This window comes from Musa acuminata, chromosome BXJ1-5, assembly GCF_036884655.1.
Source record: "Musa acuminata AAA Group cultivar baxijiao chromosome BXJ1-5, Cavendish_Baxijiao_AAA, whole genome shotgun sequence".
In the NCBI taxonomy this organism is placed as follows: domain Eukaryota; kingdom Viridiplantae; phylum Streptophyta; class Magnoliopsida; order Zingiberales; family Musaceae; genus Musa; species Musa acuminata.
The window spans coordinates 9009298-9037288 of NC_088331.1; the positions used below are offsets into that span (position 1 = coordinate 9009298).

Genomic DNA, 27991 nt, shown 5'->3' on the forward strand with positions numbered 1-27991 from the left:
TATTGAAGGTCTACTACAGACAAAAAGGTTAATGAATAAGCAAACACACTAACACGATATCATCATCCTCCTCGATGTGTCACTTTGGGATTCCACGAGTATAAACAACCGAAATGGACACACTTCGCTGATGCATTGCGCATGGGTGCTCGCGTACGATTGGTAGCCAGGCAAAACCAAGCTATGAGATGAGGCTCCGCGCTCGCGTTTCTAGTTTCGATCGGTCAAGAATATTTGAGTAGGGAGAGGAGAAGCTTAATTTGTGCGTATGGGGTCTCGCTCTTCCGGTTTGGTTTGATTCGATGAAAGAAAGTGGCAGCGACGCCGGCTTCGATGACGGATGGAGAAGACGTGGAGTCCATGCAAGAGCTTCTTGCATGCCTCCAAAGCCGACGACGTGTTCGGCCGACTCGCAGCAGAAGGCGTGGTCAACGCCGTCGCCCGAGTCTTCGTCGGTCGTGCTGATTTCAGGATTAGATACATGGGACTCGAATGAATATATTCGAGGACTGTTTCTTATTTGATGAGTGGATATTCCACAGAAGAAGAAGAAGAAGAAGAAGAGACATAGGACTGCTAATGCGGCGTCATTGGTTATCTTCCTCGGGGATCGCTAATGAACACATGGGTCTGGCTCTGATTACTGGGATGCTTAGGGTCAATCCATATGCTTTAAGCTTTAAATTACTTCCATCACGGAGAGTTGGCACCAGTTAGAACTCAGCAGCACGTCCCAATCTTCGCCAGATTGCCATCATCCTTCATGTGATGTGATATCTGCCAACGTACTGCACTGCGACTAAACAATGCTAACCGAGATGGATCCCAGTTAATCCATGCTTCTAATCCAAGACGCAGGCTACTGTTCTTTTTTGTCCCTAACTAAGTTAGGAATCAAAATGCCTCGTCAAAACCTATTTCTTTGAGCAAGTTCACGTTGTTTATGGCCATTCATCAGTGGGTTCATAGTTTGAAGCTTAGAACGTGTGAGTGGTGTGCAAGTCAAGGTGATAATGGCGGGGCTACTTGCAGCGTGTGACAAAGATGGGAACAGCTGTTTTATGGAGAGGATTTGGGCATTCCCGAGAAGCTTAGCGAGAAGATGGCTTAGTTTAATGAAGCTAATCACTCTACGTGGCATACTAGTCATATTAAAATACTCGAGTCATGCCGGAACATCGAAGCTTGCGCTTTCCTTCCTTCTTTTAGAATTGCATTATAACACCTCTCAGGATGCACGCGTCAGGCAAAGAAATCGTTTGCCATCCACGCCAAGAAGAAGGCCTTCTACTTCGAGTAAGTTCATCTTCCTGCTAGGAAGAGAACGAATCCAATGGATTGTTCCTTGCCATTTTTAGCTGGGCATGTCAACACCTTCCCTTTCGAGGGAATCACGGGGTGGTGGTGGTCTCAGTGAGGATAAAGCGGCCGCTGCTCAGGCTGAGCTTTCCCCCTTTATGTCTTCTCATAGCTTTTCTTGTGGCTTTTTGGCCGCTGTTGTGCTTGGTTTTTGTGGTCTCGGTGTTCATTAGGATTCCCCCTCAAAGCAGCAGCAGCAGTAGGCTTTTCACTGGATGGCTGTGTTGATGATAGTGGCATCACTTGATCTTCTTCCTCTTCTTCTTTCTGGAATGTTAGTTCAGTATAATATAAGACTCTTTGCCATGGTTTTCAGCTTCGTGGCTTTGCTCATTGAACAGATTCAAGTGTTTCAACATGGAGGAATCCAGAAAGCATGCAAACCATGGAGCAGCCTTGTTCTCGAGACAGTCACTCTCCTACAAGGTGCTACTATCCACTTGGCTCTTTCAGTTCATCCCATTAAAAGACTCCATCTAAATTCATGTGATCTGCTTTGGGAATCATGATGCAGTGGATGGAGTCATAAACTTCATTGAGATCCAGTGCTGATCATCTATGTAAGAACATGGTCTTTCTACATATTGCAGGATGAGAGAATGCAGACAAAAAGTCAAAATAGAGGTATTGAGTTGTGCAAAGGGCAGACACAGTTATCAACATACCATTATCCTTTGGAGGTCCCTAAGAGTCCTCATCAGGCTTTGGAGTTCCTCTCCAGAACATGGAGCCCATCTTCCTCTGACTTCTTTCAAATACTCTCACCCAGTGTGAGTAAACAGGCACCAATCTACAGTCAAGTCTGTTGTCTTCTCATCACTAGAAATCCCAGTGTCCAATGTAACTCAAGATAACCGAGGAGGTGGCCAAGAAGTGGTGCCAAGGGATCATGGAAGAAAACCCATTAGTTTTAGCAACTTGCAGTGATATCTTCCAAATAGTAGTACCCAGTTGCATTTAATTGAATTGTTTTCGATCCTCTAGGAATACTGTCAATGCTGTGGAAGACAGTGATCCATTCATGTTGTTCACACAACCACCACAATATTATCTATTAACATTTAGCAGATGATGCAACAAGTTTTCATGTGTTTGTGAGTTTAATGATCATGTCATTCATATGATGCAGAACCTATTACCAAGCATCAAGGACAGGAGTGCAGAGGTAGATGAGCATGAAGTAGAGAAGAACCGTACCGATTTCGCCGGAGATGCCGAAACAAGAATGGATCAAATCTTGGTATGTGTCATCTGTCTGCCTTTTGATGCAGCCAACCTCGATTGAAGGCTCTGTTCTTTGCATGATCCTTGCAGACATTGCTCTCGAGTGGAAAATTGGCACAATCTGCACCTCAGAAGCACAAGTCTTTACATGGTGGCTGGGTAAGTCATTCTGAAGCAAAGACATCATGAACTTGCAGCTCATGTTCATCTTAACTCGAAATCCACAGATAGATGTAGGCCAGATGAAGGCATGGCTGGGAGGGGAAATCCTTAGCAGCTTTTCCAAAGGATGCAGAAAGAGGAGGAAGGAAGAACTGCGACTCCACACAGCTCAAGTCCATGCAGCCCTCTCTGTGGCAAGGCTGGCTGCGGCCATTGCAGGCATTGTAGGAAACTGTTACTTGGAACCGGTCAACTCGAAAGCCATGAGCTTAGATCACCAAGGAGGGGAGCTGGACAACAGGATGAACACGGTGGTAGCCTCTGCTGCGGCCTTGGTCGCGACAGTGTGCGCCGAAGCTGCTGAGTCTGTGGGCGCAAACAGAATGCAGGTTGCATCTGCCATTAGAACAGGCCTTGCAACCCAGAGTTCAGCTGATCTAGTGACTCTCACTGCAACTGCTGCAACATGTAATGCACTGCGATTCTCAGTTCGTAGAACAGTTCTTCCATCTACTAAAAGATGATGACAGAATTCTATCTACAGTCTTCCAAATCTTTGTTCTTTGCACATCAAATAAAGAATGCACCCTTTGTGGTAATTGCTACAGGTTTGAGAGGAGCTGCGACGCTTGAGCTGAGAGCAGCAGCTTGCAGACAGATTTCAGAGGACCAGAGTACACTGGCAAGAGGTGCTGAACTCCCCATTCAAACACCTGATGGTAATATCCTCTTAAATCTCATAAACTCTATTGCACAGATGCGAGTTTTCTGGCTGCTGTTGATCCATTAATGTACTACAACAACGATGTAATACATGCATGCAGGGAAGATTCAACTCAGAATGGTGAGGATTTATGTCAAGCATGATAGGCTTGCACTGAGGTTGGTAAAGAAGCATATCCGAGGAGTGATTAGCACCTACAAAGAATGTAAGACCATGTACTTACTTGATTTGCAAATGGAATTCCATTGGAGTTTTGAACTAGTTGGTTAAAGTAATCTGCAATCAACCCTCTAAGTTTAATGTGAGCTTAAAATAATATGCTACCAGAAGATACTGTGACTGAGATTGCATTACTATCTTTCATATGGTTCTTGATGCAAATCTTTGTCAAGATTGGCATTGTTAACTTAGTTTCTAAAATTTACTTCTCAGTTAGGGTTTTTGATGCAATGGAGGATCCAAAAGAAGGTGGCTTCTCCAAGAATGGTCATAGCTGCTACTTGATAACACTCGCAACCACTGGGGGAACCATTCAGCTGCTGTTTGAGGACCACAAGCGATACATAATGTGGAAGTCCAGTATCTCTCACCTCTTATGTGACTATTTAGAAACCACAACAAGATTTTGAATCATCTGCATGCCAAAGTGCCTCCAGGGTTCTTGCTTTTCCATGATGAACAGAGACATGTAGTAATATGTTTTTCTTTATTTAGCTTTTATGCCAATTCCTGATGAAGCCACCTTCTATGAAAAAGGTAGCATCCTTTACACATGCTCTTTTTTTTTTTTTGCAAAGGGTAAGAGGCAAAGGTGAGATTCGATCCTACGATAAACTATCAAGGTCTGCTAATTAAGCTAGCTGCTACCTTAAAAATGTATGAGTTGAGATTTCAAACTCCCAACCTTTGGTAAGAGTATGATATACCACCATCAAACCAATGTTTAAGATATCATATAAGCTCTTATTATACATCCTTTGATGCAACTTCTAAATCTTTGAGAAAGTTTCAAAGGAATAGATTGCATGAAACTGTAAGTTGCCATCTATGTGCTTCATTAGCTAACCAATTTGCAGCAGCATTAATTGATTGATTGATATTTGTTTGAAGTCTGTTTTGAAACCAATTGTCATAATTCGGTTCGACATATCTATAAACCTAATACAAAATTCCAAATCTTCTTTGTACAAAATATCTGAACCCTAACTATAAAGATATCAAATTTAATGTTATCTTTTGTCTAGAACTCTTTCCATTGTAAATTTGACAGGGTCCATAGTCAATGACTTTCCTTCATTCGTTGATGCAGAATGTACACTATAAGTCAGAATAGAAGTTTCATGTAAGACTGGTACCTTGTGACGCTTCTAGTTTCCATATCCCATCCATGTCTTGTGCCTCCACTGTTGCTCAGGAGCTGGGTGTATTCCTGCCTAAATCTCCTGACAACATGAACTCAGAACCCAAGACCAAGTTGAACTCTAAAAGCCTGCACTCATGCTTATTCTTATATGCTTAGCATCACAACACAGGTCACAAGATACAGAAACAGGTGGCGTGTTCCCTGGTATGACCTTTAAGATGTGCTTCCTCCTTCTTGCCCCATCTGTGAGATCAAGATTTCTCATGCGATCCGAATCACAAGCGGGGAGGTACAAAAGCACTAAGCCTTTCTCCACCACTTTCTGCTTACACCAGGGACTGAGTTCCTTCTGCTGAGTCATATGTATAATGATGATCTTTTGTTTATGTAATCAAGGACAACAACAATATAAATCAGCCCCCACCTCATTCTGTATGATGTCACAATCTTGCTATCTTGTAATAGCTACATAGCACAATACAAAAAATGCAAATTCTTTTTACAGCTGCCTCCAACTCTGGGCATATTACAACTCGTTATCTCAAAATCTAATTTGTTTTCCTTTTCATCTCAAAATCTAAGTTTACTGAAAGATATCATGATTGAACTATTATGATCTTAAAATCTAAGTTTACCAGAACAGTTCAGCTCATAAGAGTTCATTCATGATATGCTTTCTTAGGAAGAGCCTGTAAACTATAGCAGATAAAGCAGATCCCTGGCATTTCTTGACAAATTGTTCTTGAAGTCCAAAAAACAAATAATTCCACTGTTCCAAGTAGACCACTACATGCAAGTGTCAATCATGGCATCCCATTCTCAATCTTAGAAGAATGTCAAAACCTAAAGCTTTTCCAGTTAAAAAAAAACTGCACTATTTTCTCTATAAAAGCTTCAGCTTAACCTTCACTTCCTAACCATTGTACTTAACAACTTGTTTCCTTACTTGCTGTCTCTCCTCTTGCTTCAATGGCTCTGCCCACTCAACTGCTCTTCTTCTTACCTCTACTTCTCCAACATCCCACCAGAGCAGACACATGCAGTGATTGCTTCACCCAATCCAGGGCAGCTTACTACCCAAATTCTGATAAAACAGGAACAGAGAGTAAGATCCAAACACCTGCATGAAACATGTTTTCTGTCGGTGTGTCATTAATTCATTTGCTCAGATAATCTCAACTTCTCATCTGACTTCAGCTGGTGCATGCGAGTATGGTTCATTTGGAGCAACACTGAATGATGGGGATGTCTCAGCATCATCAAGTCTTTACAGGAATGGTGTGGGTTGTGGAGCATGCTATCAGGTTAGTGAAATCACGACCATTACTTCATTCACTCATGTTGATTGCATAGTCTATGTCACTCTACCATCTTACAATTTTTCATTAGGTGAGATGTACTGATGCCAAGTACTGCTCCAACGATGGTGTCATGATCATAATCACAGACGCAGGAGTAAGTGGCAATACGGAGTTCATTCTCAGTCAGCATGCCTTTGCAAGGATGGGCCAGAATGCTGATTTAGGTGCATCCCTTCTATCTCTTGGTGCACTCGGCATTGAGTACCGGAGGTGTGTGTGCCATTACTGAGCATTGCCATGATAGCTGAATCAACTATAGCATCGTCTTTGTCACTCTACCATCTTACAATTTTTCATTAGGTGAGATGTACTGATGCCAAGTACTGCTCCAACGATGGTGTCATGATCATAATCACAGACGCCGGAGTAAGCGGCAATACCAAGTTCATTCTCAGTCAGCATGCCTTTGCAAGGATGGGCCAGAATGCTGATTTAGGTGCATCCCTTCTATCTCTTGGTGCGGTCGGCATTGAGTACCGGAGGTGTGTGTGCCGTTACTGAGCATTGCCATGATAGCTGAATCAACTATAGCAGCAAAATATAGTCCATCTATATTGTTCAAGCCTCAAATTCTACAAAGAAAATGAACATATTTGTTAAATTTGATGGCATTTCAGGGTGTCCTGCAGCTACCCAAGCAAGAACATCACCTTCAAGATTGATCAGAGCAGCAACCATCCATCCTACTTTGCCTTCCAAATCTGGGATCAGCAAGGAAACAAGGATGTAACTGCTGTTCAGTTGTGTGAGGTACAGACTAATTAAGCATATAATACACACATGAAGAAACACATCACACTAGCTTAACTGTATGCTACAACTACTAACTCGATGATAACTTTGGATCTTACTACTGCAGACAGAGAACTTGACATGCAAGCTGTTGGAAAGGAGCCATGGAGCAGTGTGGGCAGTAGTATCTCCACCAAGTGGGCCTCTCTCTGTAAGGATGTTACAAAGTGGAGGTGATGATAGAGATGAGACATGGGTTGTGCCTCCCAACAACATACCACAGAACTGGACTTCAGGGGCTATATATGATTCTGGAATACAAGTGTAGTTGTGGTAGTAATAGCTACATGCTTTTCATATTTCTGTGACATTTTTTACCAGTCAATAGAATCAACAACCCATTCAACAAGTTTAAATATATTGTTCTGTTCAAAGAGAAATCATATCCAGAATTACTTCACTTGCATGACAAACTCAAATAGTTGAATAAGGAACATGAAAAACTGGTTGTGGTTTATCATATATTGAACAATATCACTGTGTGGGAAGACAACAAAAACATATCGTAAAGAGCTTCTCCACCAGTGATTAGAATGTCAAAGAAACAGGAAAATATACTTAGTAAACCGGAATAAGAGATCGAGTCTGGATTTTCATTAGAAACTGATCAAAAACTTGTGTAAAGTCAACATCCCCAACAGTTGACCTTTCCCATATTGTCATCCTTCAAATAACAAAAAATGGCTTACTTTAGAACTTACCAACATATAATAAGATCACATATGACGATAAATAGCGAAAGAAAAAACCAAAATAATAAATTGCTAGATGCAACGCAATGATCGATGCGTCCAAGACCCCCTTTTTTTGTTCTCCTTATAATATCAAAGAACATTGCTGAAAAGAAGTCGTAATATGAGAGTTCACGGAGGATGATCAGAACAATTCGGGATATCACGAGCAACATCATGGATAGATGTCAGTGGATTGACAGACCATGAATTTTCACATCACCTCATTCCCCCGAACCAACAAACTCATCAAAATCGTAGAGGAATCTGAAGAAAATAATAATAAAACAAATTAAAATAAATAAAATGACGGCTCGGAACTTCTTAGAGGGTTTCTGTCGCCGTCAGCGATGGACGGATCCATCTCCGGCAGATAGTTTGGGTTTCTTCATAGCCAAAATATTAACGATCTAGAAAAGAAGACGAAAGAAGAGGAACAGATGCGGAAAGAGGTCGGCGCACATGCGAGGAGCGTAATCCAATCGTGGTTATATAGCGGAGAAAGAAGAGGAAGAGAAACCCTAGATTTTGGTTATCTACCTACGTCTATCGGAACCGTCGATTCTAGAAAGATCTTGAGCAACCGCCGCCGCCGCCGCCGCCATGTTGGGTCTCTGCTGAAAACGAACCCAACCCATTTCGTGTTGACTTTATCTTTTATTTCCTTTTTCTTTTAATAACAAGTGCTACTTTCCCATCGATCCATTAATTGTTATAAAATAGACTCTTACAATAGTGAAGTATCTCCAACCTCAAGATCTTGTTCTTGATAATTTGGATAGTTCATCATGCTTAATACTAGTTCAACTATAAGATCATTTGTTAACATTCAACTAGATATATTTGAACCCCAAGTTAATGATAGTAAATTCACTTTATCTAAAATAACTCAATTAATTCTCATATCTGACACAGGTATAGAGACTTGTCATTAGATTGTGACAGACCTTGTTTAGGTCGGGTAGGAACTTGGAACCAAAATACACATGGTGGCCATTAGGAGTTTAATCCTGGGCATGTCCACAGACCAAATGGCTAAACTACAGTTTGCAAAGTTCCTTGCTTCAGTTGCAGTCTTCATTCACTGGAAAACAAACAGAGACATTGTGCAACAACGCTACTTTACATGAAACAACTTCTACCTGTAGGATGATCCAAGAGGGACCCTGCATGCAGCAATTGCCTCAAAACAGAAAAAAGGAAAGAAGGTATAAACACAGTTTCCTCAGATGCATCAAGAAATCAGCAAGGAACTTGAAAGGAGTTTTTGGTTACCGCAAGGGGGTTTGAGGTGCTTGGAAATGGTTCAGTGACTCTCATGATGGCTTAGGCCTTCTCCATTATTAGAGGAGAAAACTCCATGATCAGAAGAAGAATTGGCCACTGCAGTGTTTTCCGAGTCTGCGTGTTTTTGCTCCTCTGGTTGCTGACTGGTTGGAAACACATACTTGAGCTGAGAATTTTCCATGTGAGACAGCAACTGAGTCACAGTCTTCAGCTGAGGAGCACTGTGGACCAAACATTTGAAGAAAACCAACCATATATAAGCGAACAATGCCTACAATACCTAAATTACATAATTGTCGCATTTGTCATAGATATCAGCAGATCATAATAAGATAGAACATTAACAATCAAGTAGGAAACTACGTGAATAGTCCAACAAATACGGCATCTCAAAACTTAAAGAATAGTAACAATAAATAAAATGGGCAGCAAACACATGCTGTCTGTGAGGCAATAAGGGAGAAGTTCCAGCTTTGGTGGATCTCATGCAATCATTGAAATCTAAGACAATTTCAAGTGTAATGCTTTTTCAGAAAACCTCTTAATTGACTGAAACATGACTAACTCATGCAATAATGAGCTCAAATTGGACACAGTCATGCAGCTTACTTGTGATCAGATGGTTGGATATGCTGAGTCAAGCACTATCATGTAAGATGAAAATACACCAGCAAAAACTGATAACTTTTGCAGATGGATCAGACACACGTTGGCTAGTTTGAGCCAGAGCACTGATGGGTTTTGAACTTGTAGACTGCATCTTGTACATTGATTGATAAATGTCATCTCCAAGATTATGTTATTTGAAGTTTTAGAAAAATCTGAAACTAGATAATCTCTTTGTACTCAACTTTCATTTTCAATAATTTCAAAACCATTTTCTCCCTGGCATGAACCTAAAAATAATGTTGACATTTAAGTAATGCAAAGAACATTTCAAATGCTTTAACACAGGAAAGTCAGAATTTCTGCTTGGACAAGTGACACTACAAGAGCCTTCCTAAATTCATCAGCATATTCCTAACAACAGGAAAGACCTTGAGGGTATACTGTAGAGTTGTTAATAAAAGAAGCCTGACCTATGTAAGCTGCTTTCCATATATGCATCCAAGGAAGATATAACCCGTGGTAGTTGGTCCAGAACCTATCGACTCAAACACAAAAGCCAAAAAATGAGTGGCTTCCAAATTAAACTAATCCATAATTACATCACAACTGAGTAGCAACCTACTTGCCCAGTGTTCTTGATGGTAGATACTTTGGCAAATAGATTCTTAGGAAGCTTTATTAACTCAGCCTGCAAGAACAAGGAAAAACAAGGAGTATATAACAGCTCAACAAAAAATGCACAAACAAACATAGTTTCACTTAAAGATTCAGCACTTCTGAAAAATAACTTCATTTTTTTCCTGATAATGTTTACCAATTTCAATGGACACAAAGGAAGACACTGTGATCTTAAAGTTCAAACATCCTTTCTGTAATCAAAAAGCAATTGGACCAAAAAATAGTCATCATGCTAGGCTCAAATTCTCACAAAAAAATAGACGTGCAGAAGAAATTACTAAATATACAGTGCATAATCGACATATGTTGCCACATGCTGGGTGCACAAATTGCATATTTTGGTTGCACAAACGATAAGCATTAGCTGCATAAACAATGTAACTAGTTAGCTGATTACATAGATCAACAAGAATAAGAGTTACAATTCATGGCTTTATACTATTCGGTGTAATCTTAGAAACCAAATCATGCATATCTAATCACTTTGCCACAATGAGTTCTATTGTCACAAGGGATGTCATCTACATGAAGATTTTGAGATGATTGCTGACTTCATTTTACCTAATTACATATCAGATCTTATTATGGAACTAAGATTACAACAACAATTGGCTATCCTCTGTTTATTATGAGGAGCTAATGACTCAACAACAAGAAGGGTAAAAAACGCTGTTGTAAAATGTTTATTATGTTAATTCCTCTATTTCAGTTCTTCTTGTTTTCATTGTCCTTAATTGCTTGCAGCGCCACATGTTCACATGTTAGCCTTTATATGTACTGCATCAACACCATACAATTCTAGTATGTCAGCATACATATTGAGGGAACCAAAGAACTAAAAGTATGCACATTTAAAGAAATTTTAGCAGGCACTAATAGAAAAGACCATAAAATAGTTCACATTTATAGAGAGGAGAAGCATGACACTCAGTGCTCGAAATCAAGAATTTGCAGCTATCAGTTTGAAAGAGAAGTGACCCTTATAATTTAGGTAACAAGCTAAGGGCTTACATAGGCTGGTAATCATGCTTAATTTATGGTTCTGTATGTCTTAGAAATATGGTACCTCTCTTTTTCTTGAAGCCAAATTTGTGTTTCTTAGTTTATTTTTCCTGTTTCCTTTTTTTTCCCTGCAGGACCTTCACAACATCATGACAATATAGAAGTGCTGATCAACTCCTAATTAAACCAATGATGTCATTACAAGAATTTCACAATCCAAAATGTATCTAGATCCATGCTCATGTACTAAGACTTTTTTAAGGATCCTCAAATTATCTAGTAACAGAGCTCAATGGTTGGAAAGGATCCATGTAGCCAACCCCCAGTATTCGGAAAAAATGGGTTGCAACTGTTGTCGTGAAATGTAATCCCACATAATTGCGGACCAACCCACCAAGTGACCTTCCTTGTCCACCTAGGGCTTTGGAATGCTTCTACTTGCTTTTCCTAAAAGGTCTCTGATCCCCTGCAATAAATTTCACATGGAAACATGATTTCATCTATAGAATCTCAGTCGTATGATATGCACAGAAGGACGATCAGGTGTTGGGCCGTTAGTCTTAGAAAGAAGAAAATTATAGGAGTCCATCAGACATGGATCTCATCTCCGAGTTTTCAAGATCGAATTTTTAGAACAGGTGAGATCGTTGGAACATAAAGAGAAGAAGAAAGAAGTCAAGTTCAAGATAAATTAACAGAGAGTGGAGAACAAGAACGGAAGAGGGAAGCCCTCCAAACCTGGGAAGGAGAGGATTCCTGCATGAGGTGAAGAAGATTGGACGTCGACTGCACTGCCTGGCTTATCCGATCCGCCACGGTCGCCTTCGCGCTCCCTTCCCGACTCACCCCTCCTCCTCCTCCTCCGCCGCCGCTACCGCTAGCTGCCATCTCCCTTCCTCCCACCTCACCGGTGGTGGTAGGTGCTTTACACAAACGCCCCGAGAACGAGAAACGCGAGAAACGTCGTGGTGAAACGGAAAACTTGGAGAGTCATCCTATTTGCTTATTGAAGGAACCCGGGGCCCGTCAGATGAAACTTTAACGGCCACCACGCGTCAATCACGTAATCAACCCCTCAAAAGTGTGTGTGTGTGTGTGTGTGAGAGAGAGAGAGAGAGAGAGACGAGGGGGGGCGGTGGTTTTGGGGTTTGGGATTCTGGATGCGGTCGATGCTGCCTTACCCCGTGAAGACGCTGCGAAAGGAACCAATCAAGCCCTCGTGTGATGGAACCCTACCTTCCCTCAGGTCCACGACCGCCTTCCTTTTCTGTTAATTCTTGATTTGGGCTGGTTTTGATTTCTTCTTCTGTCAATCGTCGATGATCTCGTTCTCTCCGATGGTTTTGACATTCATATATATGAGTCTTAAGCTATGATTTAGAAGGAAAGTGAGGTAATCTGGGAAGCATAATGGATCTGGGTTTAACAACCTAGTTGCACATATTGGAAGTATGTTAGCCTCATGTAATTTGCTTTTCTAACGCCACATAACTTTGACCTCGATCTGATCCTCATACACAGTTATTTACATAATAAAGCAAAATACACATATGGTGAGATCAGCCACCTTAGTTGCTCGGTTCCTGTTTGCAATTTTTCTCATTTAATAACATTACGCAAATGAATCTCATCGAAAGTCAGCAATACATTTGCTATAGGATGTGTTCTTGTTTAATATCTTCTATCGCACCTGAGGATTGATGTGGAAACCGGATTATATCATATGCACAGATAATTAAGTTAGTAACAAGCATCCTTTTTCTTTTCTATTACATGAGAAGGTGCCATATTTATATAAATATTTCTTGTTTTTTGTTTGTTAATAAAGATGTTGCACTATCTTACCTTGAACCGACCCAAAGCGATTAGTTACCACACCTTGCCAGCAGAAATGCCTAAATTTAAGTTCTGATAGGAATACCTTAATCAAGGATACATATGTGACTGAGAAATTTGCAAATGCATTGATTAAAGAAGCAAAAAGAAAATAATTTACTTTTACATTTTGCATGGTCAAATATGCAGTCTCTGACTTTTTCTGGGAACAACAATGTTACCTTCTTACTTTTATTAAATCCTGCCTTCTAATCAATTTTTGTATAAACTTTAACTTGTTTTTTCCCTTTTCTTCTGTAGATTTGCAATTTATGCATATGCGAGATTCTCTCTGAGATACAAAGGTACCAAGAAGAAATTCTTGTTTATTCTCTTGCTCAATGAACTACTGAATTCTGTCGGTGTTTTGAGTATTGCCCTTATTAGTCCCTAATCTGAGCATGTAGGCTAGCTGCAGTAGGCACTGTATCTATGTTTTACCAATTATGATATTTTCTTCCTTTAATTTAATTTATAGGTATGAGAATACAGGATTTACTGTTAATGGTGTAAAGTATGAGCGCAGCTTGCTTATTGTGGAGAATAAACTAATGATATGGCACCAAAAACATTTTCTGAGATAGCTACTGAAAGGTTGGTACAAGACTTGCTTATAACTTGATAATGCACATATATAAGTTGTCATGTAAAATCCTTGTGTTTTGAGTAAGAAATTATGGTGGACCCTTTCCCCCTCACTTGTTAATAATTAGCTGTAACTTGTTTTGTTTAGTTGTTCAAACGTATGAACTTCTTTCATGTGAATCCACTAACACAATCCTTCTCTGGCATAAAGTTCAGTTTATTGGTGTTCAAAATTCCAAGGCAAGTTCCAGGTATATCTTATACAGGCACTTCACTGTACATGTAGTCTTGTAACATACTGGCTGTCATGAATGCTACATGCTACCATAGTTACAAAATTCACGTGAACCATCTTATCTCTTGTATATTTGTCTTGGTATCTTTTTGTTTTTATTGAAGGAGGTGGCTTAATTTCCTACATTGTTATTCATTTCACTTTTAGAGCCCGAGCTGGATGAATTGTGTTCTCTGCTTATTAGAAAAATCTGGATGTTACGTATGTAATATATGGCTTTTCTCATTAGATGAGATTTTATGCTACAAGAATCCATGAATCTATATCTTCCTTGATGTGAACAAACAGGTCAAGGTAAAATATTTTTAAAGTCTTGCTACATCCTCTGGAGATTTTTGAAATTTTTTTCTTGTTTTCTTGTTTTTCCTAGGATTCTTGTTGGACTGAGGGTTGAGGATTGTTTTCATGAGTAGATGTCCTGTGGCCTACTTTGCTACATTTGAAGCAAACTACATGGAGTTTCTCAAATGCTATAGATTTAAAAAATTGAGTGTTCTTCACATGTATCCAGATCCCCCGAGAGACTGGCAGGGTTAAATATAGGAGGACACATATCTGGGCAAACTTGCCTCTCACTCTAGTAAGGATTACTTGATTAATTTTTAGACATTTTCCTATCTAGGACGCTATCTGAGTGAGAAAATTTGGGCACATCAGCTCTAATGGGAGGCCTGGTAGTTGCAACCCAAGTAGGTATCGTGTCTATCCTCTCCAAGAGAGGTTATAAATTTGGTCTCCAGGGGATTAGAGTACGAGGCTGCCACCTAACGGACCATGGACCACCAACTAGGACATGGGGCATTTCCTCAACCGAATTAAATTGAAAACAAAAGAAACCTCCGGCAACATCAACTGCTTGGCAACCCGCCGACAGTCCCTAAAGTTTGGGGAGAAGAGTTTTTAGGAGCTCTAATGGAGGGATCTTACCCAGAAACTTGTCATATAGGCTTGTTTGCCAATTTTCATATGCAAAGGCATCTTCCTTTGGATCGAGCTCTACGTTGAGTCTCATTCTTCTCTGGATTCAGTGGAGCTTATCCTCCATTGTTGGATCTAGCTGTCATTCTCCTACACAGTTGAGGATTTTGGTGGACTATGACTCCCTAACCTCCCCCCTGTGGGGAGGTGGTATCCTGCTTCTCTTGATCCTGCTCAGGGGGAAGCCGAGGCGGTAGGGAATCAGGTGGTTCTGATGGAATCGGAAGTGGGGCTTCCAAGAGAGTGTTGCAAGAAGGAACAATCGTCAAAGCTTCTTACTCTAGAAACTTAGAGAGAGAAGGAGTATACCCAGAATGGTTGAGGACAGGATGAGTTAATTAAATTAGAGTATTTTATGCAGGGTTCAATGAGCGAAAGTTTGGATGTTATCATTTGTTGTTTGTTATCATTTTGCTGCACAACTTAATCCATGTACTAATTGAAGAGCACTATTGCCAATAGGATTTTACTTGTTATAGATGTTGTAGAATAACCAAATAACTATCAAGGAAAAAAAAAAATGATGTCTTTCAGATGTAATAGTACATTGTTATAGCTGTAGCAGGAGTCATTAGATAATATTTCGTTAAGGCTATTCAGTAATTTTCCTTTTTTGATCAATATGTTAATATAGGTGCAGTTGTTTGCTATCTACCTGCTCATGAAGTAACAAGTCAGGGACATTCGTTAATAATTTCATATGTTAATTTCTGCATCCGAGTGACATGAACTGGCATCTATTATCATGGTTATGCCACTAATGGATGATAGTGGTTGTGCAGGTCAATCTTTTCTGTACTGAGATTCTCTCCTAGCTTGATGATGAGCCTTCTTTGCCTTTGCAAATGAAGACAGTCGTGTTGCGATTGGCGAACGAAGCATACGATCTCCAGTCACTCGGAAGTTGGTTTCATTCTCGAGTGTTTGAAGATGATCTGGTCAATCTTTTTTGTACTGAGTTTTTCTTCTAGTTTGAAGATGAGCCTTCTTTGCCTTGGCAAATGAGGACAGTCATGTTGCAATTGGCTAAGCATACGTTCTCCATTGACTGCCAAGCTGGTTTCATTCTCGGGTGTTTACTTCAATCAAATGTTTCTCCTCTCGTTGTCATCTTTATACACGCTTGAACCCATTTAATTTTTGACTTCCTTTGATTGCAATCTGTATTATTATGTCTTAAAAAAGCTGTTGAAATGATGGGAAAAATAATTATGTTTCATATAACTAATGATACTTATGTGGGTTAATTATAGATTATTTTTTATAGTTATACGTTTTTAGCATCTTGATCTTTAGGTTTAAAAAAATTATTTTTATAATTTTTATAATTATAAAAATAAAATATATAGTTTTATTTATTTTAACGGTGTTGATTTAAGTAAAATTATAGATAAAATATAATTTTAATGTCTCAGTGATAATTATATTAGTGTTGACACAAATGCATTACGGTATCATCTTTCCTTGTATTGTTGATGTAGATACAGAGTGGTATTGTCTTTCCTTGCATCATTATTGGCATTGATATAAATATAGAACGATATTATTTTGTATCTTTATTGGCGTTAACAACATAATTATTGAGATATCAATACAAATGTAAAGTGTCTTGCTTTTTTTATTTTATTTTTTTTCACAATCGATCTCTCTTCTCGTCTACAACAGTCATCAACCCCAACGATATCGTCGTTCACTATCACAAAAAATATAATTAAGATATTTAAATTAATTTTTTATTTTTTATTTTTATATTTTCGTCAATAAATAGATGATATTAAGATAAATATAGTTAGATATTTTATTTTTATAATTATAGAGATTAAGTATAAATTTTTTAAGTCTAAGAATTAAAATATTAAACATGTCTAAAAGTTTACCTATATATATTGCGGCATCATGATCAGCTCCATCAGGATTTGATCCGATGGACGGGATAAGCTCGAGCGACCACAAGGTTGATAGCCGCTCACAGCCGTCCGTGCGCGCTGCCGCTATCCTTCTGTGGGTCGACTAACCGTCGACTAACCGTGTCTCTTTAACTCCTCGTCCGGTCCAATGAGTCCGGGTCGTTCCGGTCCGCCGCTATCCTTCTGTGGGTCGACTAACCGTGTCCCTTTAACTCCTCGTCCGGTCCAATGAGTCCGGGTCGTTCCGGTCCGCCGCTATCCTTCTGTGGGTCGACTAACCGTGTCCCTTTAACTCCTCGTCCGGTCCAATGCGGGTCGTTCCGGTCCGAGTTGAACCCGATCGAGGTCCGGAATGGTGGCCTCGTAATTAGGTGGACAGAGGAGGGCAAATTGGAAGGAGATAAGGGTGGGGGACTACCGCGGGCAAGCACAAAATGGTGGCAGATATCTAACATTATGCAGCAAGAGGGGACTGTGAAGGAGAGGCGGGGAGAAGCGAGAGAGGAAGGGAACGGATCGTCAAAGAATAGCGGCGCCGATGCAGCGGAGTGGGTGTTGATCTTCGAGGAAGAATAAGAATCCCCTTTGTTTCTTTCTCTCGGACGCGGAGACGAGGAACGCGAAGGACGGAAGCCGGACAGGTTGAAGAATAACGGAAGGGAAAAGGATAGGAAAGGAGGAAGGAGAGAAAGAGGCGGTTGATCTCCGACACTTAGGTCCAGGTATTGATACCCTAGCTTGTGATCTAGGCATGCTTTTGTTAGGTCATCTTGCGACTCGAATATGAAGGATTGCCGCGGTGGCGATAATGGCCGCCGAAATGAACCGCCGTGGTGGGGATTTCGCTTCGTTGAATCGTGTCTTTCGAACTAAGGAACAGATATTTTGGCATGTATGCTGTGTTTTTGGTATTTGAACACAGTTCACAAAGGCCTGGATCGTGGATCTGTGTGGGTGTCGACAGGATCCTCGCAGAAACACTGTAATAAGTATACTCGTGTTGGGTTTCTCGGTTTGGGTCGTCGGTTTGGGTCGTCGATCTTGGAAGAAACGAAGGGATTTGCTCACTGCAACCTGCTTCTTGGTGGACTTGCTGCTTGCGTCGTAGTGCTCTTCCCTAGGGATGGCCGTCTCAGGTCTAAGCGCAGGGAAATGTGCTGTTTTCTCTTCTGACTGCCGCCGGGAATATGGTCTAACAAGCTCTTGATTCTTGTCGCCCCTGACGATTTCTGCAGTCTACCTGCTGTCTACTTTTCGTGGGTCTCTTTTAGGTTTTGGCTTGGGGCTTAATCTGGTGCCTACGCTGGCATCATCCTAACAGAAGGTGCTATAGTTTCTCTGATCGGATGCGGAGCATGACATCATTGTATCTTCTTTGGGTACCTATTTTTTGGGATTTCAGTTGATGTCAGGTTTCACAGGGTTGTGAAACTTCTTCCTGGCTTTTAAAACCTGCGGCTCCTGCCATATGTTGCAGTGTACTGGCTCTTGGCTTGAGCTTAAATCTACTGGTATATGCAATCTGCCACTTGTTGGTCACTCGTAGGTCTCACCTTGAGCTTAAAAATCTAATGTCCTGTCATCATCCTTTTCGGTAGGACTGTCTTGGCTCCCATAGAAGATTTGACTGACTGAGGAGAATGGCACTTTTGCTTCATCTCAGGGTGTCTGTTTACTAGGATTTTAGATTATATTATATTTCACAGGGTTCTTGATTCTTGTTACTCCTACCAGAGAATTGTTTCTCTAAGATTACTATGCTTGAGATGTGTTATCCGGGGTCATATTCATCTTGCTTCAGAGGATCTCTGCTGCACTTGTACTTCTTGACTGTGCTGGCCTGGAATTATTTCTTATTCGCTGAATGGATGGGAATTAATTAAAATAGGGAATCACCAGACTTCTGTGTATTGTAGCCATGCAGACTATGTTTTCTCGACCATTGGGTTTTTTAATATGGAAAATTTTGACCTAAACATTTTATATAGCAGAAGCAACTGCCTTATTTACTGAGTGGATGATGGAGATTAGCAATTGTTGTGAAGCAGAATAATCACCATCCAAAGGCTAGTTATAGAGGAACAGAATCACCTTCTTTTTCTTGCATGTGCTTTTTTTCTAACTGTTACAGCAGGAGTAATTTTAGATTTTTGTATTTTTTTAATTGTTGAAAGTTGAATTTTTAGTTTGGTTCACAGTTTAACTTTCTCTTAAGATATGATCTTGACTACAGTAGGAGGTACATAAATGTCTGTAATGCTTGTTAGCGTGCTATACAAGAAGTCCTACCACCAAGTTTGGCACTTTTTGTGTATTTTTTGTGGGTTGGGATATTATTTAATTTGAATCACTTAATATGGTCTCTTGATATACAAGTTTTAATACTCTTTCTTTCTGTTTTCTTTTGGCACTCCAGAGATCTTCCACAGTGGCTCTGGACCTGCAAGTTGATCATTATTTCTTTTGGCCAGAAAGATGATGAGGGATTTGAGTCAATGGTTGGTCTTATCTCTTGGACCACTCTAGTTCTGTAAATGTTTTTGTTATTCTTTAATGTTTTTCACTGCAAATCATTCCTAATAAGTGGTCTTTACCTTGCAGGTTCATCTGTGTACCTTTTATGGAGGTTGTGCCTCAAAAGTTTTAAACCATCGATGATTAAAGTGCTGCATGAGTTGTGATTGCAAATGTGCAGTTGATGGTTGTGGAGCTTTCTCAGAGAATACAGAGTAACATGGGACTTGAACTTCCAAGACCTATAGATCCTCACTTGAAGTGGAAAACAACTGGTAAGGGCAGGCAAAGAGGTGCAAGACGAGCTAGAACTTCATATGCTTGGGGCAATCAGAAAAACCGTATGGTCAATAGTTTCAGGAGTGAGGGTATGATGCATAAGGGTCCGAAGAGAGCAGGAGATATTTCTGTCTCTGAGTCTGAGAAGGTTTTGCTTGTGATAACTAAACTACACTAGAGTACCCCCTCAATCAGACCTCTTCTGTAGCTTATTAGTAATGATCCTGTTCTCTGTTTGCAGGTTGGTGTCAGCATTCTTGGACGACGCTTCAGTGACTCCCTCAGTATTGTTCCCATAAAGAAAAGGAAAATTCTTTTAGTTAATTCTCCATCATCTACATTGCAGTCTACTTATTCAGATGATTCTGATCACTTACTAGAAAGCCAGCTTGCTTTTTATCTGGAAACTTTAGCATATGACAAAAATCATAACAAAAGAAATGTTGCTGATAAGTTGACTATTTTGGATGACATTAATGAAGAGGCCGGTGATGTAGATTTCTCTGGCATGTCAATATTGGCCGCTGCTGCCTGCAGTTGTGAAATAGTGAGTGACACCTTAAACATTGGAGGTATTGTTTCAAAAGGATATTCTTATAAAGAAGAACTTTTAGAAGGCACACAAGGTACCCAATCACATTCCTTATATGAAGATAAAGACCGGCAATCTGAATCTACTCAAGATTTACAAGAAAATTGTAACATCCCTGTGGAAGAATGTTCAGCATTCAAACCTACCGATGATGATAATCTCCAAGGGTCAGCGAGCCAAAAGAACTTCACAGTTTCATTGCAAAATGATTCTGATGAGATAAGATCCTCTGTCTCTGATTCTAGGCTTCACTGGGACCTTAACACTGCCATGGATGCCTGGAATAGCAATTTTGATGCAGCTGTAGTCTCCGAGCCACTTCCAACTGATCCTGCATGTGAAAATCTCAGTCACAATGAAAAGCTGGCAGATTTTGAAACTTTTCAGGATCGAGTTGGAAATGCAGAGAGCACATGCTCTACTGGACTTGGTGAAAGCTTGGAAAATGTGGCTGATCTCCCAAAGGATGACTGTGCATTGCTTAAGTCAGAGGTTTGGGAAAAACCTGATTCATGCAATAATAATTCAATGACTGATCATGATCACGTAAAGCGGTGCTGCTCTCTTCCTTATGGTGATTGTTTGCTCGAAGAGAATGTGGTTACTGCCTCAGTTTCTTTGGTCAACTCTTCTGAAGAAACTGAAGTTGTTTACGATCAAAGAAACAGCCTCTGTAGTACTGAACTTGTTTCTTCAGTAGCTAGAGATATTCTTGGTTCCTTGAGGGATGCCACTTTGGTAATTGAATCTATTGATAAAGCAAAGGCTGATGCAGACTCTGGCTTGATGTCAGAAACTGAAACATCATTTTGTCTTTTGCCTTGTAGTGGGAATACCAGCTCTGACTTCCATAATGATGCACATAATCCTCATCTGAATTTGGTACAATCAATCCGTAAGCCAATCTCCGATGAGAAACCAAATATAGTTGCATCCAATACTGAGAGCAGCTCTGATGATCATTCTGTGGCTAATGCTGAAGTAGAACAGCTTATTGACGTAAGCATCTCTCAGATTGAGGAGCATAGAGTTCTGAATACTGATTTAGAGAGTGGTGATCAGTCTTCTGTCCTTGCTGAGAAAGCTTCTGATGTTTTGTTTGATGCAAATGCTATCAGCAATATGGTGGAAACATGCCGATCTGGTGAAATTGTACATTGTGATGACATTGATGTCACCAATGGTCTGCATGCCGAGGGATCTTCCAGAGAAGTGGATGGGAGTCCATGCCTATTAAATGGTCATCATCAGAGCAGCTTAGGGTCATTCTATCCTGATGTGTTATGTTCTATAATCACATGTGTTGGCAAATATGAACAGTCTACAACAGAGCTAAAGGTTGACAATGATAAATGTGTTGGGTCTGTGGCACCTATTTCAGTTTCAGCTGATATGACAGTGAAAGAAATTGATGTCAGTTTGGTAGATAATGCTATGAATACTCAGGAGGCAGGCAAAAGCTACATGGATTCTTGTGTAAATTATTCTGGAGAAGTTGCTTTCAATGATCATATCCATAATTATGACTCAGATGCATCTCATCTTGATGCTTGCCAGGCCAATGGAATGGAAAAAGTCGACCTTCTGGTAGATGAGGACTCTCAATTTGAGGATGGCGAATTTAGGGAATCAGTTCTACAAAGTTGGGGAGAAGATGGAGCTGAGGAAAGGGAGGCTGCACATTTGGATTATGGCTCTGACAACAGAGAGAATGCTGTCCTTGAAGCAGTTTCTTGTTTCCCTGATTCTCTTCCTTCTTCTATTGAAAACATGATGGGTAAAAGCAGGGATGTGTCAGTTGCTATTCATGATGGAGCAGCTAACATTATGAATAGTTTGTTTGTTGTTTCTCAACCTTCATTGAAGTGCTTATCCAAATCAGCCTCTTTGGATTCAGGGGATGGGAAGAAAACTTCTACAGATATCGGTAGTAAGGATTGCACAGGTCATTTGACAGTGAAGATGATTGGACAGGGTGGATTTCAAGATGGTGAGAATAACAGGTGGCCTCCAGCTTGTGTGAGAATGAAATATTCAGGATGGGATCAGTTGCCTGTAGCCTGTGTACATATTGGAGATGGCATGTTGGACACTGGGATTGGCTCTGATAAACAAGATGGTAAAGCTGGTGCTTTGGATGAATCTGGTGCTGATGAATCGGTGGGAAGATCTGGTTTGTCATTCAGGAGAGGCTTCTCATCCCGAGTTGAGAGGCCGATGTCCTCAGATGAGTCACATAGGCAAGATAGTTCTTCTGCTAGAATAACCAGGCGAGATAGTTCTTCTTCTAGAATGACCAGGTAGATTATTTCTAGCTGTTATCTTACTATTTGAATTTGTCAGTTTCTTTTAATTACAAATTTTATAAAGAATCAAATTTGTGTAGTTGATTATGTTGTGATGTTTCCAGATCTGATGATCATGGTGGTCTAAATACGAAAGTTGAAAGGAATATTGGTGCTCCTAAATCAGTTGGGACGGGCAGATCATCTCAGCATCCTCAAAGGATGGTCAGAGACATACATTGCTTTGATGCTTCCAATCATCATCATCCCAAGTGTCCCGGTTCACCTGGTTACTGTGATGCACCTAGTGCTCTACCTGGATCAAGGAATGTGGCTGCAGCAGCTGCTGCAAAGGTGGAGAGTAATGGCTTTGTTGTTGCATATGATGGCACGATAGCTAAGGCAGGTGGTGCTGGAAATGCTGGTCGTGTGGTAAGACAATCTACCAATGCTTCATCACAAAGTAGATGGGGGTCACAAGCTGAGACAGAGCTTGCATGTGGTGTGCAGAGAAGATTCAGAAGTTTAAAGGACATGAGCCCTAACCGGCACTTCAGTGTCAGTAGGAGCCAGGCTGGTAAATATGGTCATGAAATGGCCAGGGACCGGTATTACAGGCTTGTGCCTGATGACAGAATGAACTTATCACCACCTGTGCACCATTCATCTAGGAGATACAGGAGCTTCTCTCCACACAAGGGGCCCCTTTGTCTATCTCGTTCTCGCACTGGATTTCCTTCAAGATCTAGAATTCGATCCCCTCATCTGTGGACATCCCCTAGGAGAAGTGAAATTGGGATGAATAATGTCTTGGGTTATTCCAGGGGCAGCAGGTCTCTCAGAGCCAGAATGGAGAGAATGAGGTCACCCCATTTACAATCTAGCGTTGAGGACCCCATGGTAGGGTATGGCCCCACATCGAGAACCTTTGCTTCCCCATTGCATCATTCAAGTTGGATTGATGAGAGGGATTCATCCAATCACCTCAGGGAGCATGATTACAGGCGGCGATCTAGAAGAAGTCCATATACTAAAGCTTTTACAAACTCGAAGCTTGACTCAGTGCATTCACACGGAAGATCAGAGCCTAATGGTCGCCATCATCATCTGCATTCTGGCAAGATCCCCGAGATCGCTGGTTTGAGTAGAGGATATAAATGTGCTGGAAGTGATGATAGAATGGGATATGGCGATAGGTATCAATCGCTCCGACCTTGGAGCCAAGAAAACACTAATAGCAGTAAAAAGTTCTTCAGGTAAGAGATGGGGGTTCCACACTCATAAATCTGGACCCAAATTCGTATATCAAAGTGTGGGCCCTAGGGTATTTGGTAGGGCCCAATTTTGATCCAGCTTGGGTAGAACCTCAAGAGTTAAATGAAAGAAAGGTCATTTTAATTATAACAGGTGTGCAAACCCTGGTACCTGCTTCAAGTCCTATGCATCAAAGGTTGTGATGCTCGCTTCTGGGCTCTAGTTCATGATCTTGCTTTAATCGCATGAGATCAAAGAGATGGTGAACCCTTTTAAAGTTTGTCTCCTTGGAGAGAAAGGCATCTAGTTTCAGTACTCTAGCTTGTAAAAACATTACATTGTTTTGGGCTTAAGGCACAGTCTTTTTTTCGTAATTCATTTTTGAGTTGGATTCTGGCTCACCAAATTATGATCAATTAACAAAGTTTGAATCTGTGTCCTTTAGCAGTTGGCATGCTTTTTGAACTTAGCCACAGATACCTTTTGAGCTGTCTGCTTTTGTTAGGAAATAAACTGTTTGCTTTTCAACTACTCTTCTGCTCAGGGCTTTTTGTGGAACCAATTTCAAATCAGCAACAAACAGCATATATTTTTTTATTGTATAGCAAAAAGCTGCTCAAGGTATATCTTCCATGAAATTGTTTAATATGGTCAGCATAATTTTTTGACAGTACAGCAAAAGTCCAGGAAATTGGTTAATATGATGCTTTTCTGTGTTATAGAAGTGAACTTCATATGGCACTGAGCTATGGTTCTGATCTCCGGAAACCTCTGATTTAACATGATAGATCATTCACCCAGATTTTCCACTGCAAAATTTATGATAGGCACTTCTCAAGTTCTGATGTCTTTCCTGCTTCCTACCAGGTGATGTCTGTGCATCAGTGACATAGTAGACTAAATCAGCACAATCATCTCAATGTATGCAGTATTAGAAAATCTATAAAAGAGGCTGCTACTGAACTTGTTCAAGGTAATGCTATTAAGTTGGATAGAAGTACGTGTGATGTGTTTGGAATCTCCACTTGTATGGCTATAAATCTCTCAATTTACTTGGTACCTTATTCTAGTTGTCAAAAATTATTTCATTTAATCCCTCATATATGTATGGTGTTCAAGTGTGAACTTAAAAAGCATTGATAACTGCAGTAGTACCTTGTTTCTCTTGATGTAATTTTTGCCTTTTGCTATCTGTATCTTTACTCTGTGACAATATTTTGGCATCCTTATTGCAACACGTTACAATATAGTTTTGGGGGGGGGCTAAATTGCTTCCTACAATTATGTATTTATAACTTTTCTATTTGCCATTATTCTTGTTGTACCTTATCTTAAAAGGTGATATTTGTTCTTTGCTTTAGGCTTTCTTTTCTTCGCCATCTGGTTAAACATCACAGCTAATTAATAATTTTCTGTAGTTGTGGTTATTCCTGATTTTTGTGTAGGTAAGAACTATTCTAAAAACCGAATAGCTTCGATAATAATGGGGTTTTTTTTCAACTGGCAGGGAATTCTTCCTTTAACTAGCTATGAATCTGATTATTTTGGGAAGCTTCACCTTGGCATGTCTGAAATGAAATATTTCTTTATGGTTGTCCTGTTTGATATCAGATGCGCATCTTCATGTAGCTGATGTTATTTTAAATGAGTATGATATGGCACCTTTCTTGACCATCACTAGTACATATCTCCAATGCTGGTTAATGATTTAGGTTCTTCATAGTTTTGAAGTAAGTTTTAAATTTTGCAAACACTGCAATTTTAGGTTTTAAATGAGATTGAATTTAGAAATTTTCATTCGCGGAACTTGTGATGAAACAAAGATGCTTCTTTAGAGTTATAGGTTATTTTTAGAATTACAATGCATGTTATTAGACTTATTGTGAGTGTTTTAGAGTACCTTCAAATGCTCCACGTGTAGTTTTTTGTGGTATGCATTTGTAGCTTAAAGGAGAACTAGCTGAAGGCTGGAAGAAGAAAGTGCTTATAATGGAGAAAGGAAAGAGATAAATAGTACTTGTGTTGCAGGAAACCCAGAACCACAGTGGGTGGCTGCTTCACCGAGGAAAGAAGAAAGGATAAGATGGGATGGTTGGAGGATCCTGCTGCTGCATGGTATGATTTGGTGATTCCCCAATTGTGAGTCAACATTTCTTCTCCAAGAAAACGTTAAAACAGTCAGGTTTACTCTGATGTTAATTTTAGTCACCACTGAACTAAAATGCATAATTTGGCTATTTATGATATGGGTTAAGAGATGAAATAGATGGTTGTCCCTGACTGCATTACAAATGACCAACCAAGATATCTCGTCTTGTTATCTTTTATTAGTTTGTCTTGTATTATCAACTCTTTGTACAGATTTGTTCATGCAACTGTGTGTCAACCCTTTGATTTGGGTCAGTATATTGTTAATTTTGCTTTGGAAATATATATACTACCATTGAACTGGAGTAAGTTCAGAACAAACCTATGGGGTTGTTTAGCATCATATTTTGTAAGCAGTCTGTTATCAACCCTTTGGCCCTTGCCATAGATTACTTTTGATTAAGAACATTGTTCCAACTTCCATTTGTGTGATATCAATGTCCTGAGATCCTGTTTTGGTATACATATGCTTATTGCTTTTCAGAGATCATCAGCAGTTGCTCTGGATGCAAGTTCATCATTCAATCTATTCTAGTTTTTATTGCTGTATAGCTTTTAGTGCTGCTTTAAGTTACCTCTTTCTATCTGGAATCTTTGATAAATGATTTGTAACAATTTTCTTTTCTGACTGCAGGGTGGTGTACATATCTGGAAGACTTCAAACTTTGTCAATCTTATGTTAAGAATGGAGAGAGCTTATGCAATTTGGAGCTTGCCGAAAGCTTGGTAAATGTGGCTGGCATTCCAAGAAATAGTTATGCAATAGTTACTAATGAGGCGTAAGAAAACCTGATACATTTAGTAGTAAATCTGCAGATTTGAAAGTTGATGACAACAATTATGTTGGTTTGGTGGCCCCTATTTCCATTACAGCTGTTAGTACCATGGCAAACACTATGTTGATTTGATAGATGGTACCATGGACACTGTGGCTATGGGCAAAAGCTATGTCAGTGTCAACTGTAATATTTTGACAGCAGGTCCCCATAGCCAGAACTGAGATAATGAGGATTGATGAAAGAAAGGATTCACCCAATGGAACCCTTGCTTCCCCTTTACATGCTTAAAAATTGATTTATGAAAGAAAGGATTCACCCAATCATCATAGCGAACATGAGTTGCAAGGAAGTGTTGTTCTGGAAGAAGCCCACTTATTGAAGTATTGCAAGGAAGACCAAAGGCTGATGACTACAATCTTCCTCCACACTCTAACAGGAATCCAGAATTTGCTGGTTTGACGGGGGATATAAGTGTGATGGTACTTATGATAGAAGGGGACATGATGGTAGATGCATTCTGTGGGGCAATACAACATTGATAATGTTGTGAAGCACTTCAGTTAATATGTTTAGGAGGTTTGCATTTTCGTAATTCTGGACCATGCTCAGGAGCTTCATCATTCTTTCAGCAGAGAGAGAGAGAGAGAGAGCCCAAGGGGAATTCTCAGCTAGCTTGGAAATTAATCTCACAGACATAAATGACAGAATGTTAGGAGTGGAAGTTCTGATACCGGTTTCAAGTCATGTGGCGTCCAGGGTTGCAACAATATGTCTTCTCATCGAAAGGCTTTGTGACTGCAACATACAATTTAGTTAGCCACTTGTGTGGGCTTCTAAAGAGATGCTGAACCCACTAATAGTTTTTCTTTTTCTGTTAAAAGTTGCAGACTCATATTTCCACACTATAAAAGCATTACATTGTTAGTAGAAATTTCTAATTTTTGGGATAAGTTCACATTATTTGTCCTCCATTTTGTTCTTCTATAAATTATTAGGCCCTGTTTTATGTAGGGTGTAGACCCTGTATGATCACTGAACTGTTACTAATTACTGAAATTTCAGCCTGTGCCCGTTGGTGATTGAAGTGCATTTTTAAGGGAGCCAGATACATAGTTTGAGCCATCTTTTATCAGAATTCAGTCTTTTGCTTTTTGAATGTTCTTTAACTTCATAGCTCCTTGCAAACTCTCACTGAACCAACTTCAATT

General features: G+C 40.0%; 4 protein-coding genes, 1 long non-coding RNA gene and 2 other non-coding genes across 25 annotated transcripts; 4 read left to right on the plus strand and 3 right to left on the minus strand.

Annotated features, from left to right (window-relative positions):
• The first annotated feature begins 340 nt into the window (after positions 1-340).
• On the plus strand, positions 341-4531 carry LOC135675227 (VAN3-binding protein-like). The gene is made up of 10 exons (XM_065185503.1): positions 341-458; positions 1233-1296; positions 1701-1785; positions 1950-2129; positions 2489-2599; positions 2674-2742; positions 2811-3213; positions 3354-3464; positions 3570-3674; positions 3902-4531. Exons 1-10 carry the CDS (start codon positions 341-343, stop codon positions 4096-4098), a joined length of 1443 nt encoding a protein of 480 aa, XP_065041575.1. The 3' UTR covers positions 4099-4531.
• Positions 4532-5260: 729 nt separating this feature from the next.
• LOC135673650 (tobamovirus multiplication protein 2B-like) lies at positions 5261-12350 on the minus strand. 4 transcript variants are annotated; one of them, XR_010513405.1, is made up of 6 exons: positions 12031-12350; positions 10235-10300; positions 10083-10147; positions 8992-9224; positions 6844-6894; positions 5261-6765 (listed from the first exon to the last, which is right to left on the minus strand). XR_010513405.1 is itself a non-coding variant. In XM_065182772.1 (5 exons), the coding sequence occupies exons 1-4, from the start codon at positions 12178-12180 to the stop codon at positions 9023-9025; spliced, it is 483 nt and encodes a 160-aa protein (XP_065038844.1). In that variant the 5' UTR covers positions 12181-12350; the 3' UTR covers positions 5261-6894; positions 8992-9022. The 4 variants fall into 4 exon arrangements, 3 of the variants coding, with proteins under 3 accessions (XP_065038844.1, XP_065038843.1, XP_065038842.1); XM_065182772.1 differs by having other exon boundaries at positions 5261-6894; XM_065182771.1 differs by lacking the exons at positions 5261-6765; positions 6844-6894 and adding an exon at positions 8576-8882.
• LOC103984753 (expansin-like B1) lies at positions 5802-6694 on the plus strand. The gene is made up of 4 exons (XM_065185504.1): positions 5802-5937; positions 6030-6136; positions 6222-6407; positions 6494-6694. Exons 1-4 carry the CDS (start codon positions 5802-5804, stop codon positions 6692-6694), a joined length of 630 nt encoding a protein of 209 aa, XP_065041576.1.
• On the minus strand, positions 7858-7944 carry LOC135675283 (small nucleolar RNA snoR14). The gene has a single exon (XR_010513861.1). It is a non-coding gene; the product is annotated as a small nucleolar RNA snoR14 (small nucleolar RNA).
• LOC135675274 (small nucleolar RNA U61) lies at positions 8027-8113 on the minus strand. The gene has a single exon (XR_010513852.1). It is a non-coding gene; the product is annotated as a small nucleolar RNA U61 (small nucleolar RNA).
• A 33-nt stretch (positions 12351-12383) lies between the features above and the next one.
• Positions 12384-16171, plus strand: LOC135673651 (uncharacterized). 4 transcript variants are annotated; one of them, XR_010513408.1, is made up of 4 exons: positions 12384-12538; positions 13429-13472; positions 13646-14003; positions 15808-16171. It is a non-coding gene; the product is annotated as an uncharacterized LOC135673651 (long non-coding RNA). The 4 variants fall into 4 exon arrangements; XR_010513409.1 differs by having other exon boundaries at positions 12388-12538; positions 13646-13761; positions 13964-16171; XR_010513407.1 differs by having other exon boundaries at positions 12392-12538; positions 13646-13761.
• A 1215-nt stretch (positions 16172-17386) lies between these two features.
• LOC135673652 (uncharacterized) lies at positions 17387-27738 on the plus strand. Of its 13 annotated transcripts, XM_065182781.1 has the most exons (8): positions 17387-17654; positions 19349-19430; positions 19534-19873; positions 19967-22617; positions 22728-24477; positions 24724-24829; positions 25885-25995; positions 26639-27738. In XM_065182781.1, the coding sequence occupies exons 3-5, from the start codon at positions 19631-19633 to the stop codon at positions 23860-23862; spliced, it is 4029 nt and encodes a 1342-aa protein (XP_065038853.1). In that variant the 5' UTR covers positions 17387-17654; positions 19349-19430; positions 19534-19630; the 3' UTR covers positions 23863-24477; positions 24724-24829; positions 25885-25995; positions 26639-27738. The 13 variants fall into 13 exon arrangements, with proteins under 13 accessions (XP_065038853.1, XP_065038855.1, XP_065038856.1 ...); XM_065182783.1 differs by having other exon boundaries at positions 22728-25995; positions 26639-26730; positions 26821-27738; XM_065182784.1 differs by having other exon boundaries at positions 22728-25971; positions 26639-26730; positions 26821-27738.
• The last annotated feature ends 253 nt before the right edge of the window (positions 27739-27991 follow it).

Excerpts from the sequence above, each read along its gene's own strand:
- LOC135673650 (XM_065182772.1), bottom strand. The coding sequence starts at position 12,180 with ATGGCAGCTAGCGGTAGCGGCGGCGGAGGAGGAGGAGGAGGGGTGAGT. Across the intron at positions 10,301-12,030 it reads AGGAATCCTCTCCTTCCCAG|GCTGAGTTAATAAAGCTTCC; the intron begins GTTTGGAGGGCT and ends TTGTTCTTGCAG. Across the intron at positions 10,148-10,234 it reads CCATCAAGAACACTGGGCAA|GTTCTGGACCAACTACCACG; the intron begins GTAGGTTGCTAC and ends TTGAGTCGATAG.
- LOC103984753 (XM_065185504.1), top strand. The coding sequence starts at position 5,802 with ATGGCTCTGCCCACTCAACTGCTCTTCTTCTTACCTCTACTTCTCCAA. Across the intron at positions 5,938-6,029 it reads TGATAAAACAGGAACAGAGA|CTGGTGCATGCGAGTATGGT; the intron begins GTAAGATCCAAA and ends ATCTGACTTCAG. Across the intron at positions 6,137-6,221 it reads GTTGTGGAGCATGCTATCAG|GTGAGATGTACTGATGCCAA; the intron begins GTTAGTGAAATC and ends ATTTTTCATTAG.
- LOC135675227 (XM_065185503.1), top strand. The coding sequence starts at position 341 with ATGGAGAAGACGTGGAGTCCATGCAAGAGCTTCTTGCATGCCTCCAAA. Across the intron at positions 1,297-1,700 it reads AAGAAGGCCTTCTACTTCGA|ATTCAAGTGTTTCAACATGG; the intron begins GTAAGTTCATCT and ends CTCATTGAACAG. Across the intron at positions 3,214-3,353 it reads CACTGCAACTGCTGCAACAT|GTTTGAGAGGAGCTGCGACG; the intron begins GTAATGCACTGC and ends TAATTGCTACAG.
- LOC135673652 (XM_065182773.1), top strand. The coding sequence starts at position 19,631 with ATGGTTGTGGAGCTTTCTCAGAGAATACAGAGTAACATGGGACTTGAA. Across the intron at positions 19,874-19,966 it reads CTGTCTCTGAGTCTGAGAAG|GTTGGTGTCAGCATTCTTGG; the intron begins GTTTTGCTTGTG and ends CTCTGTTTGCAG. Across the intron at positions 22,618-22,727 it reads TCTTCTTCTAGAATGACCAG|ATCTGATGATCATGGTGGTC; the intron begins GTAGATTATTTC and ends TGATGTTTCCAG.